Source organism: Anastrepha ludens, chromosome 5 (assembly GCF_028408465.1).
Source record: "Anastrepha ludens isolate Willacy chromosome 5, idAnaLude1.1, whole genome shotgun sequence".
In the NCBI taxonomy this organism is placed as follows: domain Eukaryota; kingdom Metazoa; phylum Arthropoda; class Insecta; order Diptera; family Tephritidae; genus Anastrepha; species Anastrepha ludens.
In genome coordinates, this window is record NC_071501.1 from 55,048,918 (window position 1) to 55,070,933 (window position 22,016).

Genomic DNA, 22,016 nt, shown 5'->3' on the forward strand with positions numbered 1-22,016 from the left:
GTATACAAGTACATTCTGAATTCGCCGCGATATCAGTGTTGTGAATATACAAGCAAAAGAAAGATAAATTATTTGTTTGTGAAGAGGTAGAGCTGCTACAATTTAACACGCAGCACTTAATTTTTATTAGTGTGGTTAATAAAAAAGTCACAAATCTTATAATCACAATATTGACAAACCATTCGCGGAGTATTCACAAACAAATAAAATCTTCGTTTTGGTTATATTTTGGCACCTCTGATGTCATTTGTTGGCAAAATCACAAAAGATAAAGTAGGTGTTTTCGAAAGGCGCTACCTTCCATATTCTGTATACCGTTATTAAATCTGTTATGATTGATGGATGGAGTTCGGTGAAAGGCCCCTACTACAATAAATATCGATTTTAGTAAAATTTCGGTCATCGAGAATAAAACATTGATGTATCGATACTACATCGATGTGTCTTCCAGATCTAATTCCTAGTACTTTGATTAAAATTTACGTTTTATTATTGTTTGTCCATATTGTTGAAGTTGTTTTAAATTACGGAAGTATATTTAGGCATCCGCTTTAGATAGGTTTACAAATTGAACTTTCCAGCGTTGGACATTAAAAATTGTTTCATTCATTTTGTAACCTTCGGTTAAAAGATACTATTTAATGGCTAGTTTAAATAACAGGTGCGTTCTCATATATAAAAGATAATGGGTTACGATTTATATTTATTTGAATTAGAGTCGATGGCAATAGCAAATTGTGCTGCTACGCCCATCCTGACGCATCTCTAATTGAAGACTATCGGGCTGGAGACATGATATGCTCGGAATGCGGACTTGTCGTTGGCGACCGTGTAATTGATGTAGGATCAGAGTGGCGAACATTTAGCAACGAAAAAAGTGGAGTTGATCCGAGTCGTGTTGGCGGGGCAGAAAATCCATTACTTGGTGGGAGTGACTTGTCTACAATAATTGGGCCTGGCACAGGATCTGCATCATATGATGCGTTTGGTGCCCCAAAATATCAAAATAGGCGCACAATGAGTAGTTCAGATAGATCGCTGATATCAGCATTTAAAGAAATATCTACAATGGCAGATCGCATAAATCTCCCGAAAACTATTGTGGATCGTGCAAATAATCTTTTTAAACAGGTATGTTAAAAAAATTATGGGTATTTTACCGTACACTTTGGGGGAAACGTTATATGAATGTTGCATATTAGAAAAATTCTTGTCTTCAAAGGCCTTTTTATAAATGGTTTACATGCAAATCCGGTTACGGCTGTTGTAGCCGAATGGAATGAAGCGTAACTATCATTTGGTAGTGCCCGTATTCGAAATCCGCTGTGGGCACGATACAACAAAATGATAGACATTGCTTTTTCTAATAGCGGTCGCGCCTCGGCAAGGAATGCCAAACCTCCGAATGTATTTCTGCCATGAAAGCCATCTGCGGTTCGAAGGCGGCATAAAATTTTAGGTCCTTCTATTTGTGGAGGAGCGCGGCGAAACAACGCGCAAAAATTATTAAGCCGAATGCAATTTTTTATGTCAGAGCTGACTTTCTGCTGTGCCAAAACTTCTTTTCGTGTGTGTATTAGCAAATGTATCTTAATCTTCAAGTTATGATGTGGAATAATTGTTTGCACCTGACTAGTACTAGTGTTTGCAGTATACCACACATTTCTAACATAATGCGATTTGGAATGTTAGAAATAGTTATGAAAGATGGTTTTCGTTTGAAGTTTCATATCGCTCATTAACTGAAAGAATGTCATAATCAATAACAAAAAATGTACGACAATATCTATTAACAGTATCTCATTAAATGAAAATTTGTTTTTGCTTTAAATTACGGAGATATAGTAAAACTTCGCGACCGGGTTTCTCAAATGGACAATTTATGTATAATTATGTATAATTTTTTGAGTTATGAACTCTCAGCAAACGAGGCAATGCTAATGTAGTTTTGGTGAAAGGAATTATAACTTAAAGCTTACTAATTAAGTCATATAAACAGACCCGGGGGCCGCCGTAGCCGAATGGATTAGTGCGTGACTACCATTCGTAATTCAGAGAGAATGGAATGAAGAATAGCGGTCGCCCCTCGGCAGGCAATGGTAAACCTCGGAGTGTACTTCTGCCATGAAAAAGCTCCTCATAAAAAATATCTGCCGTTCGAAGTTGGCTTGAAACTGTAGGTCCCTCCATTTGTGGAGCAACATCAAGACGATCACCACAAATAAGAGGAGGAGCTCGGTCAAACACTCAAAAAGGGTGTACCCGCCAATTATATATATATATATACATTTATATATTAATACGGAGAGCAAAATTATGTCGTACCTTTTTTTATTTTTTATAGTCAGAGAACTGGAAACTTATATTATATATTGCGAATCATACTATTATAAATCTGATTCAGAAATTATGATGGTCATGGATTAATTAATGATTGTTTTTTATGTAATACAAGAAATTAAATGTTTCCAATTCATTAATAAAAAAAAATATGATATTTGAAATACATAAATATAGGATCGCTTAATACAGGTAAAATGCGATGTTTTTCACATTTATTTATAGTCATAGAAAAAAATTGAAACATATATAAATGGATAGATTATGTTGATATATGTGAATAGATGTAGTCAATTAGTAAAGTAAGCTTATGTTGAAACTTTTTACATGATATATGTGAATAGATGTAGTAAATTCACATATACCATGTAAAAAGTTTCAACATAAGCTTACTTTACTAATTGACTACATCTATTCACATATATCAACATAATCTATCCATTTATATATGTTTCAATTTTTTTCTATGACTATAAATAAATGTGAAAAATATCCCATTTTACCTGTATTAAGCGATCCTATATTTATGTATTTCATTTTTACTTTTACTACATCTATTCACATATATCATGTAAAAAGTTTCAACATAAGCTATCCATTTATATATGTTTCAATTTTTTTCTATGACTATAAATACTAAAACAAGGTATGACTTAAGTTTGCTCTCCGTATTTATATAACGTTGAATAGCGTCGAAATTTCGACGTATGGGCGATCCTAGTATATATAAACAGACCCTAACAGAATTGGGTGACATCACATTAACTATCTATTGACATGCCCGTTTAAACCCACTCACCTAACACCCTTCTCCTGTTGGCCCGGAATAAAATATATTATTTACAGTAGAAATAATTAATCTTGGATGATGTATTGAAAGTGTTCAGGGACACATAGTTTGAAACGGGTATATAATTGCTTATGTATGTACTTTTATAACCACTCTTGAAAACGAGCCAATTTCCGAGCACGAAGATAAGATTTCTTAAAAATTATCAATAATGGTTACACATTGTATGTACAAAACTGCAGACAAACCATCAACGTCAGTTTATAAGGACAATTTTAATGGTTCAATGCATATCCAGATTGTTCGAGAGATTGCTGTATTTGGAAAGAGATGCGTTGTCATCACTCTGGAATTTACAAGAATTTCAAAAGATTATAATTGTTAGAAGGTATATTGGCAGAATTGTCACCGAGGACAAATGCCAGTAGAATTAGGAAATACCAAAGTACTTTTTTAAGATAGCTTCAATACTTTGGATATAATTTCTATGTCGGATTTATTAGAATATTTGTTATACAAGCTGAAATGGACAGAACTATTAGTTTTTTTTAACTAACCAAGAATTTTAATTTTTTCTTCCGGCATAATTCGGCCTAGGGGGCACTGAATTTAAAGAGCCGTGAGCATTTCAATTAGTGGTTGTGGAATCAAAAAACTTTTAGCTAAGCATTTAGTGGTAAGGCATTTTAAATTTTATGGTTAGTTATATTAAAAATTTGTTTCTTAAACACTAACCATTTAGTAAAAATTTCTCTTTAATTATATGGTTTGTGGTAATACATTTTTTAATAAAGCTGAATTTAAACATGCCAAATAGTTAAATTATTTGATCTTTGTATAAGATTTTACATTAAATATTTGATACCTTTAAAATCACACATGCAGCTATACAGTGCTGTTTATGTTTCACTATGATCAGGTTGAATTCAGATCAATTAGAGCTAGTGAAATTTTTGTTTCATTATCACTGACATCGCCAACAATACGAGCTGCCTTGGAGATAGTGTGTGACCACATAACATTGCATAGATAAAAATCACCTAGCAGATATAGATGATCACCGCCTACCTACTTCAGAGCTAGTGATGTAGCACTATCGACATGCGCCGTGTAAATACTGTGATAACTATTCGTCAGAATGCATGAAGTACCAAAAAAAATAGAGTCGAGGATGCCACAAATGCAAGTCCAAAGTTGGTCGATTAGTGCATTCTGATTTTTATGCGGAATCAGAGAAGTTTTGATGCTTACTTTGTAGAGCGATGAGAACACCACCGCTTCTAACAAATCAGTAAGGACAGAATTTCTATCGATGCGAAATATATGTAAAGTTTAGAGTAATAATACTCATCAATGAAAAAGTGGTCAAAGGTAATTTTTACAGTAAAGTTGTTAAGTGTTGCTCAAATGAGTAACTGACAAGCGTTTGGGATAAGTTGATTTGATAAGCAATACATTTTTCAAGTAATACATTTTAAGTTTCCCCTTTTTTACCATATCGCGCGCACAAAACAAAGACAATAAAAAACGGAAGTAATATTGATTATTGCCCTACCCATTTATGATACATATTTCAACTCATCGTAATCATCTCGTTCATAAATATATTCCATTTGAAAGGTGGGTCAATTTACATTAAAAAAACGCATTCAAAATTTGTATCACTTATTGATTTATTTTTCATTTTTTATATAACTTTGACGTGATTGACTTTTAGTGCATATCTCTGAAACTGTTTTACATCTTGCACCTCTCTGTACATGCTCAGTCCCTTCGTCGGGAAAGAATTCATCTTTCTCAAAGTTTCTTTGAAAATTTAAATAAAACAATTTTGGTGCGATTTTGAATTCATTATAATGATTTAGTTGAAATTTAATATTGGGTATGAAAATAACTTTCCGTCTTTTCGTAGCCAAAGTTACGAATTATTTAAACAATTATATAATATATTATATTATGTGGAGTATGTGCCATTGGAATTATTCTTTCGACGTCATGAATTTACCAAAATTGACTGTGAACGAAATCAATCTAGTGAAATCGTCCACCTGAATATTTCCATTGCCAATGTCTAACAATTTGGAAAATACGTCTGCCGTTTGGTAATTTTGTAATGTAACTCGCATAATTGCAATGCATTTTGAATGTTTTGGAAACAGCGCTGTATATGGAACAATCCAGCTCATGACATGTATAATATTATAAAACTGTGTACCCAGAAGTCCTCAACTACCGTATGCATCTGTATATATAGTATATAATTTGCTTGGGTTTTTAGGTTTTTGGCAGAGGTTCTCCTCTTATTTATGGTGGAAGTCTTGATATTTTTCTACAAATAATACCCATTCGCTGATAGATTATTACTCTGTTAAAATAAAACCCGGTACCCACCCTGTGTTAGTCACAAAAAGAACATCAATTAAAAATTATCAATATCGCGGATTACGTACCTGTCAATACCAAGAACCTTATAAGCTACGAACTTCTCAATGACAACCACCACACACACGTACCTGTATAGTGGCGAAGAAATTTCTTATTACTACCGGAGGTATTGTCGGCGTTAGAGACCAATTAAAAAGGGCATAAATTTAGTTTGGAAAATTACTTATTACTTTCATTCAATTCAAAGTAAAAAAGTGTGAAATTAATACAAAATTAAGAATCAAATTGTTTTTGCCTTGACTATGGCCTTGAGACGATCCAGAAACGAATCGGAAGCTGCCCAAATGTGACTTGCAGGTATTTTGGCCCACTCGCGGACAATGTCGTCGAGACTGGTGAATCTTTTAGTTCGGACCTCGTTCTTCAAAATGGCCCAAAGAAAATAATCCATCGGACACGCATCTGGTGAATTTGAGACCCATTGTGTGGACGTTATGAAGTTCGTAACGTTGTTTTTTAGTCATTCTTGGTTCACTCGAGCTTTATGAGACGGTGCCGAGTTCTGTTGAAACGCGCAACTACTTCGCTCTCTCAAGTCTGACTTGTTGCTGCTTTGGTGTGAGATCATGCACCTTTTTGATCTTGTAAAGCTTGACTTTGAGATAATTTTTCAGCATGCGGCGGATGCTATGGTCAGATATTTTCAGTTCTTTCGCCATTTGATTGGCACTTCGTCGGGGATTTCTCTCAAATCGCCTCTTCACTTTTTGAACCATTTCACGTGACGTGGCATATTTTGATGACCACCTCCATGACGTTTTGCCATGTTACCAGTATCATTGTAACGAGTAATGGTGCGATAAACAAAAACTTTATTTACTTTAAAGTACTCGAGCTCACGAACAATCGCTGGTTGTGTTTTTCCAGCCAAATATAATGCAATCACACTATTACGTTTGAAATCCATTACCATTTTCTTTTTTCGCGTTTACTCTCGGTAAAATGCGTCCGCTCGCTCGTAAACAATACTCTGGACTGTCATTTAGCCAACTAACAGACAGCTGATGCGCGAGCGGTCTGAAGTTGGTTATACTTCGAGAGCCGGACGCTGTAGCTTTTTACACCAGTCGGCATGGTGAATTGAATCAGTAATTTTCCAAACATAGTTTTAAGAATCCTATTTAGTATTTTTAAGTATCTTTGTCTGATTTCCTTCAGTATAGGGCACCTTCCTAAGAAGTGATACATGTCGTCTTCTTCGTTTGAGTTGCAGTGTGCAAATTTCCATAAGCTATTGCATTCAGTTTAACAAACCACATCTTGCTTTAAATATTGTTGTTATGCCAGCTAACCGCATATCTTCTCTAAAGTATGATTCCCCTTTTGAGTGATCTAAGTGTTTATATATTCGTGTGGTGCTTGATAGTGCTTTTTGTTTTGCCATGTTTAAATTTTGTAGTTTAATGATTGATAAAAGCTGGATACAGCGATCTTGCCCGTCCGTAGCAGTTATGTTTTTTTCATGAAAGATATTTATATTCTGCTACCACTTTTATTTCCTCACCTTTGCACCACAATTTTTCTGCCTTGGCTAGTTGACCACCTTTTCTAAAGACCATCCTCATTAAATTTACTTCCATGTTCTACTCAGCGCAATATATTTCTAGTTTTTTAAAAATAGATTGCATGACATTAGGGTTATCAGCTAAGAGAACAATATCATCAGCATATAGAAGAAGGCGTACATTTATTCCATAAATCAGTAGACCACCTTTCAAACAGTCATGTAGATCATTCAGGTATAATGTGAAGAGCAAAGTGATAATGGACAACCTTGTTTCACCCCTGTACCGGTTTCAAAGAAATCTGATACTTCCCTTCCTGTCCCAACTGCTGTTCTCGTATTCGAATATAATATATTTTGTTGGATAATCCCATCTGTCGATGTTTGTAAAGTAATGGCCTCCTGGGTACCCTGTCGAAATCCGCTTTGAAATCCACAAAGTATGCATAAACTTTTTTGTTTTCGTTGAACTTTAAATGTACTATAGATGCAAGATTGTATATGTTATCCACTGTTGAGTAGTTTTTTCTAAAGCCGGCTTGAAATTCAGTGAGCATGTTAATGTTTTCTATCCAGTTTGTGAGGCTTTCATTAATCAATCCCATTAAATCTTTTGCGATACAGTTCATAAAGGATATTTCCCGATAGTTATTTGCTATATTTGCATTTCCTTTTTTTAAAGATTGGGAAAACTATTGTTTTAAATAATGCTTCGTCGATTCTTCGGGTCTCGAGGATGATGTTGTATACTTTCGTTAGCTCTATGATAAATTCTGTTGAGGCAGCCTTTAGGAGCTCATAAGGTATTCTGTCTTCTCCAGGTGCTTTGTTTGTTTTAGCATTTTTAATTATTTGTTGAACTTCGATTATTGTTACATCTTTTTCAAGGACCGTATCTGTATGCAAAGCAGCTGCATAATGAATATCTTTTGTTAACTAAGGCTGATTTAGTAAGTCTTGAAAATAGTTTTTAAACTCCGATGTCGTAATATCTACACCAACTTTAAATGATTCTCCTCTTATTTCTTTGGCAAGGCTCCACCATTCTTTTGATTTTGAGGTTTTATTGATTCTTTTTTCTAGTTCTTCATAATAATCCTTTTTCTCTTTATCACATGTGTTCCTAAACAATTGCTTTGCCTGCAAATATTTTAGCTTGTCGTCTCTTTTGTTGGATTTTCTGAGATCATTCAAATATTTAAAGGAAAGCCCCCTTGCATTCAAACATCTCATATTAAACTAAAACGGCTTTAGTGTTTTTCGCTGTTGTCTTCGGCACAGACATTTTTATTACACTGCCAAGTTTTTCAAGATTTATCATTTCTCCTCTATTCGCCAGCTTAATCAGATTTTTGTTGAGGTTTTCTTTGAGTATTACTTTTGGCAGCTGACTTATATTTTCCATTTCGTTCGGCGCTCTATCTATGTTTAGTGTCAGTTTAATTGGCATATGATCAGACCATACTTTTGATTCGATTTCGAATCTTTCAACATAGCTCAATCCTTCATGCAAAACTGCACAGATGTAATTTACAGAGTTGCCAATCACCAACTGTTCTGCTATTCAAGATTATAAGACCATAATCGTTACAAAATTCCAAGAAATGTTTACCTTTATTATATAGTTTAGTGGTCCTTTTGCCGATGTCTGCTTTGAAAGTGGTTATGTACATGTCATCGATCTCTTGTTGTATATTTCCAATTCTGACATTCAAGACACCCATAACAACTGCAATTTTCTCTGGAGTTTCCTTGACAAATTCCTTCACTACCTCTGCTTCTTCATGCCAAGCTGCTCCTCTTATAATAAAGGGTATACATGTAACGATCCCCTTTTCGTGAAATCTTATTACATCTATTCCGTTTTTAGTTTTAAAGCTACATTTTATGCCCTTTTTTTGCAATTCCTTACTAACGCCATGCACACATCCTTCAGAAGCTCTTCCAAAATTGCTACTTCGGCTTGCTGGTTTCCAAAAAGTGTCATGATCTGGGAAGTATTTCTTTGCTTGGTTTATTTTCTCCTCAGTTAGATGGGTTTTTATGAGTACAAACAATGCTGCTTTACAATGTACTGGGAAAAATGCCGGGAAAATATATTTGTTCTCAAGGCCATTGACATTATAGTAAATGATATTTAGTTTAAATTGTGCTCATTTCAAATCATTTACAGTTATACTACTTTTAAGTATATTTTTATTAACTATTGTAATTTGTTATGACAGCCTCTATCTAAGTTTTTGCATTAATTTACTTAGTAATACATACATTATAATCTATGTTTACTTGTTGAAGCCTATCTTCATACAACATTTACAATCCTATTTAATTGTTCCACTGGATCGTTTGCTTGAGGAGAAGCAACAGTCTCCTTCACATGAGCATTATATCGTTTTGTTATAAAATCTCAAAATTCTAAAGAAGTTAAGCACGTTGTCCTATCTCCAATAATTCATTTTGGTCAGTATAGTTAAAATATTTCCATCTTGTCGTCCCCTCGACAAAATGGTGCACATCAATTTTTTGACGATTTTTTTGTGAATGTTGATTATTTAAAAAAAAAGTATAGTTCATTGTCTAACAAAAACCATATACTTCTAACAGTTTGTAATTAGAATTACTAGAAAGATTTTTGGTATGCAGTTTGATAGCTTATAAAGTTTTATAATACTAAACTGCAAGTTTGAAGTTGTTGAAGAATACCTTTGATTTTCTTATATTAAAAAAAAAAGTCGTGCAAACAAACCTTTTATGTTGTATTATTTCATATTTTTATAATTCATCATGAAAATCTCAAAATATTAAAACAAATATTTATGTATGTATTCCAATCGGCCACCGTAGCCGAATGGGTTGGTGCGTGACTACCATTCGCAATTCACAGAGAGAACGTCGGTTCGAATCTCGGTGAAGCACCAAAATTAAGAAAAACATTTGTCTAATAGCGGTCGCCCCTCGGCAGGCAATGGCAAACCTCCGAGTGTATTTCTGCCATAAAAATATCTGCCGTTCGGAGTCGGCTTGAAACTGTAGGTCCCTCCATTTGTGGAACAACATCAAGACGCACACCACAAATAGGAGGAGGAGCTCGGCCAAACACCCATATATATATATATATATATATATATGTATAAGAAGAAGAACTACTCATGCAAAAATATACGTACTGCATAACTACAATAATTAATACTTCTTTCTCAATATTATTGAATTCCTTCAGCCAAATCAAATTATTATTTGCATATGAAAAATAATTCATACAACTGCACAACAAGACAAACACCGTAAGGTCCCTATCGAATCCGACGAAGCACAGTGACAAGGTGGATATCACCTTCAACTGTTGCACTTCCTCGGACCCGAAGAGGCCGATAGATCCAAGCGTCGGGCCACCAGACGGCTGCACAAACTTACGAACAACTGTGCGCCACTTGCTTTCTCCAGTGAGGAGGTTTAGGGGGCCATCAACAAAATGAAATCATCTAAAGCCATTGGCCCTGACGGACTAAACATGCTGATGTTGAAAAAGATCCATTGGGAGTAGAGTACCTCACAAGGCTTTTCAATATGTCCATGGTCACTCTGGTAATTTCTGACAAGTGGAAATCAGGGAAAGTGGTCCCACTACTGAAACCTGGGAAACGCGCAAACCGCGAGTGGTCGTCATTCGTCGGTGCTATTTCGAGACCAAATCTCTAAACAGAGGAAGATAAAGCAAGGAGTTCCGCAGGGTGGGATTATTTCACCCTTGCTTTTCAACTTCTACATCTCGAAGCTCCGCTTGCCACCAGGCGGAGTCTACCTGGTCTCTTACGCCGACGACTGCACGATAATGGCGTCTGGCAATGACATTGATGGCCTGTGCGCCAAAGTGAACGACTACCTCGCCTGCCCTTCTCGCTTCTTCACTGCAAGGAATCTACAACTTTTCCTCACGAAGTCCACGGCGACCCCCTTCATCACCTGGACAAAGGAGGTCAAACTACAACGTAAGGTAAAAGTCGCACCAATACCGACTGTTAACAACCCCAAAATCTTGAGAGTTATCTTCGACAGTTTGCTCTCCTTCTCTGCACATACAACCGCTATTGTCACTGAAGTTCAAAATCGCAACAAGTTCCTCAAACCGCTTGCTGGCAGCACTTCGGACGAAGACAAAGAAATGTTGCTATCGATATTTAAGTCAATTGACCGGCCGTTCTAAACTATGCTGCGCCTGTTTGGTCGCCTGCAACTAGTGATTCACAGTGGGCGAAGCTTCAGACTTGTCAAAGCACTGCCATTCGGCAGTGTCCCCATTTCAACACCTACACGACGAGGCCCAGATGTTCCCTGTGAAGGCGCACAACAAACTGCTCAGCAAGATGTTTCTGTTAGGGTGTTACCGCATGCCCCACCCATGGAGACACCTGCTTGAGCCTGAGCCGCCTCACAGGCATGTCAGGAGACACCTCCTCAATTACGCCGACGAGATCCAGGACAAAACAAACCGACAATTACTGGATCGGACAGTGTACAGACAGACAATTAACGACATTTATCGCGAGACACTTATCATGGAGTCCAACCACCACCCATTGCAGACGAAGAGCTCCAACTTCCACGAGAGTCCCGCGTAACCTGGGCACAGTTACGTCCTGGATACTGTAGCAGGTTAAAGTCCTACCTATTGAGAATTGACCCCGACATACTAAACATATGTCCGGCATGTGAAGGCACCCCGCACGACACTAATCACCTTTTAACATGCTCCATCAAACCCACTCATCTAATACCCCTCTCCCTCTGTACCCAACCTGTCGAGACAGCAAGTTTCCTGGGTCTATCGTTAGATGAGCTAGACGAAGACGACCGGTGATTTACACTACATTGGTCAAGTATACTGCAACAACAACAACAACAACAAACGTCTTTATCCATGCATAAGCAACATAAAAACAACCAATATTCGTAAAAAATAAAGTGGAAAGATGACATATGTACATACATACATGTGCGCAAAAAATCCAGCGCGCTTTCATAGGCACAGTCTTGCGCCGAAAAGTATTAATTTTAACCTCATTAACAAAATTTTTTGATAATTTACTTACGAAAATTTTATATATAAGGCGAAAACTATGTATTAAAGCCAAGACGAATCTATTAAAGGGGATATCGGTAAATTAGCTGATTTATTTATTTTCCTTTCGCCGTGTCCATGTGGCGTGTGTGTGAAACAAGACGAAACCATTCTTTGTTTTCTACTTTGCCAATACTTTTCTTTCATAATCAAACGTACAAATTATTGTTGTTGGTCTAGTGTCACCACCTTTAATGAATGCGCCGTGTTTAAAACCTTTACAAAGTTTGAAATGTTGATGCAAACAAAAATCTTGACTTTTGTCAAATTGTGTACAAAGTGCGAAACTTTGAGTTAAATAGTTTTTTTTGTTATATAATATATATTTTTACAGAAAAAAATAAGAAAAGATATATTAAATACTCAAAACTTGGCAAAATGTAGCTCTTTGTCTGGATGTACTTGGGACGTATTTCTTTAATCTTAATTTTAGTTAAAAAAAACGGATGTTGTTTAATTATTTCTTATTTCAGCTACTGCTAACAAATATTTTTTCTTGTAACAACGAAAATTACTGTTATACGAACTTGAGTGCTTGTGATTCCAAAATATGTTAAATATCAAAAAACCAAAACTTAATAAATAAATTAGTTACACTGTGCATTATTAATTGCATTTTTATATTTTTCTTTTATTATTTATTGTAGGTACATGATGGCAAAAATCTTAAAGGCCGATCGAATGATGCTAAGGCATCAGCTTGTTTGTATATTGCTTGCCGCCAGGAAGGTGTACCGCGTACTTTTAAAGAAATTTGCGCAGTAAGCAAAATAAGCAAGAAAGAAATTGGACGCTGCTTTAAGTTGACTCTAAAAGCTCTTGAAACAAGTGTAGATCTAATTACCACAGCAGATTTTATGTCTAGATTTTGCGCGAATCTCGGTAAATTTTATACATTTTATATATGATGTAATGTACATATTTTCTATATTCTATTGTATTATTCTATATGTATATGATATGATGTGTATATTATTCTAATGTTTTCTTTAGACCTTCCAAATATGGTACAACGGGCCGCAACGTATATAGCAAAAAAAGCTGTCGAAATGGACATTGTTCCAGGAAGATCACCAATTTCAGTGGCAGCCGCTGCTATTTATATGGCTTCACAGGTTTGGGCATGCAACATACATTATTATGCGAAAGCTAAGCAATTTGTTCTGCTTAATCATATCCAATTTTTTTAAACTATGTAATAGAAGTGTTGAAAATATTACATGTTTATGAAAATATCGTACTCTGATTTATCAAATCAATACTAATATCCCTGAATCACATGTAATATAAACTGTTAAGGTATGAAAGAACTTAGACACCCGTTCCAATACACATACATACATATCTCTAAATGATGGCAGAAGACTTAATTTCATACAATGCTGGCGCAATTTAATTAACATTAGTATTTCGTGGAAATAAAAGACGCTGATGCTTCGCATTATTGCGTTTTAGAAGCCTGACAACAATCATTCAGGAATAGGAAAATTGTTTTTTGGAAATGGATATTTAGTTATTTTTTCCTCATCTTAATTTCATAGTATTTTTTTAAATTATAGAATCCACAATTAAACACGAGATGAAGCTAATCTGCTAGGTTTTACATACATTATGTATAATAAATGTTCAATATTTAAATTCCATTTTAATACGCGTGTTTCTAAGCAATCCACTTTATTTTTGATGGCGAAGGGGGGGTAAAATTTTTAGTCTAAAGTCCATTCAACTTTGCTGCTTAATTGATATTGTTATTTAAATTTGAAGTTGAAACATAGTGATTTTCAATTGAATCGTTTTCGTTGAAATCTCACCTCCTGAACCCGGCCATGTACTTGGACCTGGATTTCATCTCCCGCTAAACCTAACCTTGACATGACGCTTGATCCATTTTCCAATGTTGGGTAATAAGTGTTGAGTAACAAAAATATATTAGATACAGTTATAAATTACTGATTTGACAACCATTCACAACGTTGCATCGGTCATTTCCAAGCCAAGTACAGCAAAGATAAAGCAAATTTTTCGACTCTAAATTGAGGGGTCCGGATGCAATAATCCGCCCGAATGTAGGAAAGCGGGTAAGGGTGTTGTTCACATGGTGACATAATGCATCAGAATTGAAAACCATGGTATAAACATAGGAAAACAAAAATACTGATTATGATGTTTAGCATTTATATGGCGTAGGAACGAAGAACGCTGAAATAATGTATGCTGAGGAGGCAAGACGATTTCCAAAATAGCTACCGTAAGGACAGTTTTGCATGTTTAAATGTTTATGTGTGCATGCACATGAGTGAACCAGAGTCCTGGACGATTATGTTAGACATTATACGATTACGTGACTATGTAAGTCTTCTGATGATTATTACGATGGGGAAAGTATCATTGCGCATCGGTATCGTATCATCCTACAATTACTAACTGCCATCGTCAGTGACAAATGAAGCAAGTAAAAGCAAATTTGGGAGCATAATTTTTAAGTGTTTCTTCGCCGAACGTGTGCTTCAATAAAAGGTTTGTTCAATAAACAATTTTCCCGTTCCCTCTTTACAAATCGGCCCCCTTAGCAAGAATCTGTGTTGTCAACTATAGAAATTTCGAGTATAAGGAGGAAAAGTAAATTTTTTAGGAAAAACATTCCGTTTTCAAAAAGGTGTGCATATGAGCAAGAACCTGCTCAAGAGTGTGTATGGATATGTCCCGGACCAGTATGACATGGAATATATCCTGACATACCACCTACATCAGAATATCATAGATGATTTTTATTAATTAATTGGGACAATGCGTGTGAAAGGTGGTGTCCTAAGTGCCGAAGTGCTACATCAGTAAATAATGTAAAAAAAAAACTTTCTTTCTGATAATGAGGTGATTTTGAAGGAACTAAAGCTCAGGGGTTACAACGAGCTAACATTAGTCAACAAGCTACAACAGGGAGAAGAGTTCGATAGTCTCCACGAGGACGCGATCGAATACATTGCAGGTCTCATTATAAGAACGCTAGGATTGGTGAGCCTACCAGCTGAAAAGTCGGAGCTGGTACTCAAAACTTTTAACTATTTCTACTATTCGGAGCTGCTACAGCTACTCGGAAAAGCTGACTGTGCGTTCGGAGCTTATAAATGCCAGCACCACCGTCAAAAAGCTTCTTTTTTTAAACAACAATTTTTCAACCAATTAAAAACTTCCAACAAAAAGCCCTTTAATTATAATAATAATTAACTTAAATAAGTACAGGTAGTTCGTGAAGTTGTTGGTGGTGTAAGAAAAATTGTGACTTGGCTGTTTTAAATTTAAATATTTATTCACAAAATATAAATAATGGATTAAGTTAAACTCTTTTTATTTTAAAATCACACTTAGCAACTTCTGCTAGTAAGTTCTATTTGTACCATGTATGCATGTATTTATTTATACACATAAATATGCACATACCTATATAAAATAGATTTACATTGCTCATAAAATATGTTATTTATATTCATACATTAATTTTAATTTATTTTCTAAACCATTCGCAGTTTGTTTCGATTTATGTAAAAAAGTTTTTTTTTGGTACCATTTTTACTAAAAGGGGTTAATTTTGTCTACTTCCTCCACCCTTCTTAAATGCAATCTTTCGTAAGGAAGTGGCAAAACTAATGTGGCAAGTGAGCAAACCTTTAATGATTGAATGACGCTTCAATATAAGGATGTGCACATGTCCTACGCTTGTAATTTATTTTGAAATGTGTTGATTTACTTCTTTGATATTTTTTAATTTTAAACAATATTACTAATGCAGTAACAAAACATGCCACGGTCTTTTTTAGTAATCGGCGGTACCAACGACATCGAGGCCAAATGTACCGCTATGCACTTGTTATTTGTAACTACTCGTGCAAGGTTTTAGTGTGTACGTATTCATATGTATGTGTGTGTACGTATTCATATTGAGCCAGTGTTATTGTTGTAACAGTTAACAAAACCCTGCCCAGCAAAGAGAATTCGTTGTCTATTTCATCTACCGTTAGGTCCAAGAAACAGGCTGTTTTGGGAGAGAAAGGGATGCCATACGAGGGTTTTAAGTGGGCACACGAAGAGGTGGTTAGTGTTATGCGGAATACCTTCATATGCCGGGCATATGTGTTAAGTATATATGGATGGGTCAATTCTGGTTAAGTAGTTGTTTAACTAGAGCATAATTGTGCCAGTTTAACTAGAGCATAATTGTGCGAGAATTGCGCTCCACTATGCACCTAACTTTCTTCGTATGTTAAGGTGACATCCGATAACGACATTCGGGGAGCTTTACCACCCAACTGTGAATATCGTTGATATTGTGAGACCCAGTGGTTATTGTATGTGCGTCCCGATGTCGTCAACCAGTTGAAAATGATTTCTTCTGCCGTGCTTAGGAGGTGGTTTAGCCTCCTGCAAGTGTCTACTGGGGTGGTTTCTATGCGCTTTAACAAGCTAATGTTAAAGTATGTTCCTGTGAAGTTTTTCAAAAATAGCCCCTACAAAAAAGAGACGTAGCCACTATAGTAAAAAAGGAGACGAGTTCAGAGTATTAAAGGAGGTGTCGTCACCTAGTCGGAGACTATTCGCATCCTCAGTGCTCATTTGTAGTTTGATGTTTTTGTTATAGTGAAAAGGTACCTTAACTCTAACTTATGAGTTTTTTGATTTTTTGATTGAAACTTTTTTAATTTTTTTCGTAAGAACCGCGACGCTTTAATAACAAGTTTCTTACTTCAAAAACCTTCACCTCGATAAGCCTTTCTATACTTAATTGGACCCTACATTTCTCCAAGTAGCATCATTGATATCTGCAAAGCATACAATGATAACATTGGACATTTGGAACCCGTCGAATATGTACCTGATTATTCTGGCAGAGGTGCTTATCAAAACATTCCTGTGCCAGTTTTTTTGGTAACCTGGAAAGGATTAAGAGCCTTGATTGCTGGTTGACTGTCAGTAGAGCAACATAGATCTATTGTTATAGATGCGTTCAAGGTCAAAGTGAGTGCATCTTTCCATTGTGTAGAGTTCCGCTTGAAATATGTATGTATTCTTGCCTAGAGCTTCGTACGATACATATTCTATTGGCAATAATCCATTGATTTCTGTTCCCAGAGCTTTCGTTCTTTTCCTGTCCCTACTATCGTAGAGGGAAGTGTGTTTCAAGAAGTACTATATGTACTTAACTTATTGGACAAGTGCTCTCATATACGTTAATAATAGTTTTATCAACAGTGGTTTCCAATAGTGGTTTCCAACTGTATTGTGCTCCTAATGTTCTCATCTAAACCTAGCTGGCCCAGATTGTTTTTTAGTTTCCGTAGGTAATTATTTCAATCTATATTTATTGGGTACCTAAGGATTCTCTTAATTGTTAGTGTGTTTCCAATGTCAAATTGCATTAATCTATGATTAGTCCAGTCAAAAGAGACAAAAAAACTAGCCAACTAAGTAATTTTAGGAGTATGCGAGTTTATGGTTTTATTATGTAAAACCCATCACTGTGAACTTAAGTTTGAGTTTTCGGGGTCGGGGGTTGTGTCCCGCGGCCGCCATCTTAGAAATAAGGGTGCAACTGGTTTTTTGCGTTTATCTCGTGAATTCCGAAAGTTACGAACATTTTGTAAGATACTTTTTTGTAGACAATAATATTATCTATAACTTTCATTCAAAACTTTTTATTGTAATATATATTAAAATTAATAATAAAAAAAGTTATAAACAAAATTACGCGAAAAGTTAAGGGATGAATTGTTTGTTTTGTTTTTTGTTATAGATTTTATGGAAAATATACAGCAGGGCTTTTTTATAGAGCACTTTTTTGTGAACATTTTTGTCTGTAAGTTTTTTCCGCTATCTTTATTTAGTCTTATGATTTTTCGCTGCTAAGTGGAGCAACCAATACATAAGCAAAGCCTATAAGCGTATACGAATATCATATACATTGCATTTATCTACTTTTCTTAGTGATGTTATTATGTATTATTGTATTGTTAATTTTGTACGCAATTATATTCATATTTTATATACATTATTGAGACTCCTTTCCGCACCAAACTCAAACTTAAGTTCACAGTGATGGGTTTTACATAATAAAACCATAAACTCGCATACTCCTAAAATTACTTACTTAAATCTTCTTTTGGCTGGACTAGATGGTACATCGACGGTTTATGGGATACCATCCAATTTCCGATGATTATATCAAAGACCTCTTAGCGTAAGATAATAACAAATGTTGGTTACATTCAAAATTTGTAATTTATTACCAAGAACAAATTCAAGACGGTACTCACATCGTTTGTTGGTACCTGTGCTTTCCCATGCCTCACATTCAGGTATTAAAGGCAATCTCTTCTTCTCCCAGCATTCTACTAGTTTGCGGAATAAATCAGGTAGTGTCTGAGTTTCATCCCTTAGTAAATATCCTGACGCCACCGCAACGTTTCGTTGACATCCTCTGATGTTTATCGGTACGTGTATCGCTACTATTTATGTTAAGTCTCTAGATAAAAACTCTGAAAGGCATAGGACATCCGTACTGCTAGTCAATACCATGCCAAATCTGGGCGTATCACATCTGATGCCCCATATTAAGTGCATGTTTGTTACAGCCAAACCTCTAATATGGCCTCTGAAGACCCCTATTATACTCAGTTTATAACTGACTGAGGCGGCCTTGGCATGGTGACAATATATTTGGGCGATATTAGTGCTGGCCATCTTTCTTACCACCGCTTCACTTTCATTTAATTCCATGACCTCCTCTATGTTTGGCAGTGATACTCCGGTGAAGTCTACTATGCCGAGTTGCTTGAGCACTTCGAGCTCGCTGTCGACATGAAGATTCCCTTTTTTTAGATGGAAGCGAGACGTCCACAGTCACGTCGCTTTCTGCGAAGGGTGTTTTTACTCCCGATGCCGCTTTAGTCACAGCTTCTCTATTACGACGTCCTTTGTTTAAGTGGACAAGAATTGTGCGGAATATGTAGGGTGTCCTTCAGTTACTCTCCCTGATTGCTTTTATTGACTGGTCGTCGATGACTGTTAATGGTTTCCCAGTTTTCAGCTCCTTGCTGTTGTCCTCTGTGTTTGCAGATGCTTGTTCTGGGTGATGAAAAGGCCCGGAAGCTCCCTTGTTTCAATGCCAGCTGCTCCATGTAGGTACAGAGTTATTAGGTGCATTCGCGGTATATTGTCCTCGTCACATGTGCCTAAACTTCCCAGCCGGGCAGTAAACTTTCGAATTTAAATTTAGGTTACAACCTATGCATCTATTCTTTGAGGAGTACCCCAACGCTTCCCTGCTCTTGCCGTGAGGGAATTTGTTTTTGGAATTGTTGAAGTTTAAATTGGTTTTCGGCTTTGCTTTTGGTACAGAATTTATTGCACCCGAAGTTTCAGGTACTTAATCCTTACTTGTCCAGTAGCACAGTAAGTCCACATTTACTGAGGTGGACAGATATCATACCTCCAATATCTCTGACTTTAAACCAGTCCGATGGACACGTAATATCGCGGATTAATACCACCTTGATCAAAAAGTCAAAGAACTTGTCCCATTGTGAATATCTGGTCAATTATGGATTTTACAGGTTTAGGGTACAATCGGTTGGTTGATGGTGGGCTTCAATCCTTCACACAATAGGCTCGATATAACCTTGTATGTAATATTTAGAAGACTTATTCCGCGGACCGCGGTAGTTGGTACAGGTTACATTTCTTATGGGTTCACACTTCTTATGGATTGGCAAATCATACTTAAATTCCAATCGACAGGAATGCATTCATCCGGCCATATTTTGCTGATGCATGCATCTTATTAGCTCCTTGCCGCAAAGTTTGAATAGCTCAGCCGGCAGCTTGTTGGCTCTCGTGTGTTATGGTCGGGTAGCGGAACGACAGTTCCGTCATCATGGATTGGGGGATCAGGATCTTCACATTCTCTGCGACTTCCACAGTTGTCACTATTCAGCAAGTGCGATAAGTGTTCCCTCCATAACTTCAGTAGGTTAAGGACGTCAGCCACCCAATCGCCGTCTTGAAAACTTCTGTAAGCCGCTGAACTTTCTGGTTGAATTTTCTGGCGTTTTTCCTATCGACCAACATCTCAAGATCTTCGCATGCTCGTATTTTGGCTCCTCGTCTCTTCTTGTTGATAATACAATCCTTTCTCAACTCCCTGTACCACGCTTGGCTTGCATTGCGCCCGATTGCAGCGTGGCCTTATAGGCAGCGTCTCTCTTTCTGGGGTAGCGTCATATTCCTCATCGTACAATGGTTTTTCAGGCTCGTGGAAATCCGCTTTTTGCAGAGAACAAGAAATGTGGCTCCTTTGGTCGTGTACGGCGGAAAAGGATTTTTAAGTGGCGGGTCCCAAACCCAGCTCACAACCAGGTATCCTGGGACGTTTCGCCTCCTAACTTAAGCTCGTTCCCAAACGAACGTTCGAAAGCTACCCAGAAGATACTTTGACGAAGCCGGGAAGTTGTGTGCTGCTTGAACCGTATGCAAAAGAATTGTCCTGGCCACTCTTAGGCGAATGGCGATTACAGACGTACAAATATGTAGCTCAAAAGAACATGTCCGCCAAATGTGGTGAACTTTTTATAACTGCAAGTTACTGAATACGCGAATCGTCTCAAAAATGGTCCCTAACTTAAATTCTCAAAATTAGGGAGGGCGTCTGGTATAAATTACTGAGCCCAGCATTACTTTTAAGTGTTCATACATATTTAAGTTTCAGTATTTTAGATCTAGTTTTGCAAATTATTAAAATGTACATTTCTCTTCATAGGCCTCTGAACATAAACGCAGTCAAAAAGAAATCGGAGATATTGCTGGTGTGGCCGATGTAACCATCAGGCAGTCTTATAAATTGATGTATCCTCATGCATTAAAGTTATTCCCGGATGATTTCAAATTCACTACTCCTATTGATCAGCTACCGCAGATGTAGATATCATATTGACCTTTCATAATTTAACATTATTATCTCAGTAAAATGGAGTAAATATAAACGTTTGAAAAATATAAATTGTTTAAATTTATTTATACAAATACACTTATTTAACTAATAACTTATATTATCTTAGAGTTACATAGTTTGTTTTTGTATTAAAGAAGCGTTGTAGGCTTAGCAATGTGTATAAAAATAAAACTCCACGATTTTATGAATTTAAATGACATTCCTTTACGATATGAAAAGCGCGCAAGGTCTTTAAGGTAAGATGTTTTGGTGTTTTTTATTGAAAATAATAGGCTTTTAAATTTATATTTGATTATGCTCACAAAATTCTACAATAACATACAGAGGTGCATTTGTAGTTACTCGTTGCTCGAAGAAGATCTTGGATCGATAATTGCGGAGGAAAAAGATAATGTTGGGTACAATGTACTAATAGCGACTTCCCACCTTACCGTTGCGTGTGTTGAAAAAAAAAATTAAATGGTGAAAGCTTAATTTCTAAAATTTTTATGGGAATGTGTCAGGTACATTGAAACAGTACTTCCACGTCACTTCCTTGATACTTCGAGGTTCGAAGCTAAATCCGAAACAGCCGATTGTCAGACAGCAGAAATTTTTAGTTATTTTGGAATTGAACACTTGCCTTAAAATGAAGGCTTTTTATTTTTCCTACATATTTAATATCGGATGTTTTTTTAAGCTGCGTTAGAGCTATCGATATCGATAACTACGGTTTTACAGCTGAGAATGGCCAACTATGTTGACATTTCTATTCAGTAAAGTTTAGCAAGTCATCATGAATCATTTAATTTGCTTTGAAAAAAATAAATCTTTTCGCGAA

The 22,016-nt window shown here is 36.2% G+C and overlaps 1 protein-coding gene across 1 annotated transcript; it reads left to right on the top strand.

Annotated features, from left to right (window-relative positions):
- Positions 1-405: 405 nt before the first annotated feature.
- LOC128865061 (transcription initiation factor IIB) lies at positions 406-21,390 on the top strand. Its single transcript, XM_054104982.1, has 5 exons — positions 406-661; positions 717-1,131; positions 12,846-13,080; positions 13,192-13,313; positions 21,005-21,390. Exons 1-5 carry the CDS (start codon positions 642-644, stop codon positions 21,164-21,166), a joined length of 954 nt encoding a protein of 317 aa, XP_053960957.1. The 5' UTR covers positions 406-641; the 3' UTR covers positions 21,167-21,390.
- Positions 21,391-22,016: the final 626 nt, after the last annotated feature.

Bases quoted from the DNA above. Each gene is read 5' to 3' on its own strand.
- LOC128865061 (XM_054104982.1), top strand. From the start codon at position 642: ATGGCTAGTTTAAATAACAG. The intron at 662-716 runs GTGCGTTCTCAT...TATTTGAATTAG, and splicing joins ATGGCTAGTTTAAATAACAG to AGTCGATGGCAATAGCAAAT. The intron at 13,314-21,004 runs GTTTGGGCATGC...TTCTCTTCATAG, and splicing joins CTATTTATATGGCTTCACAG to GCCTCTGAACATAAACGCAG.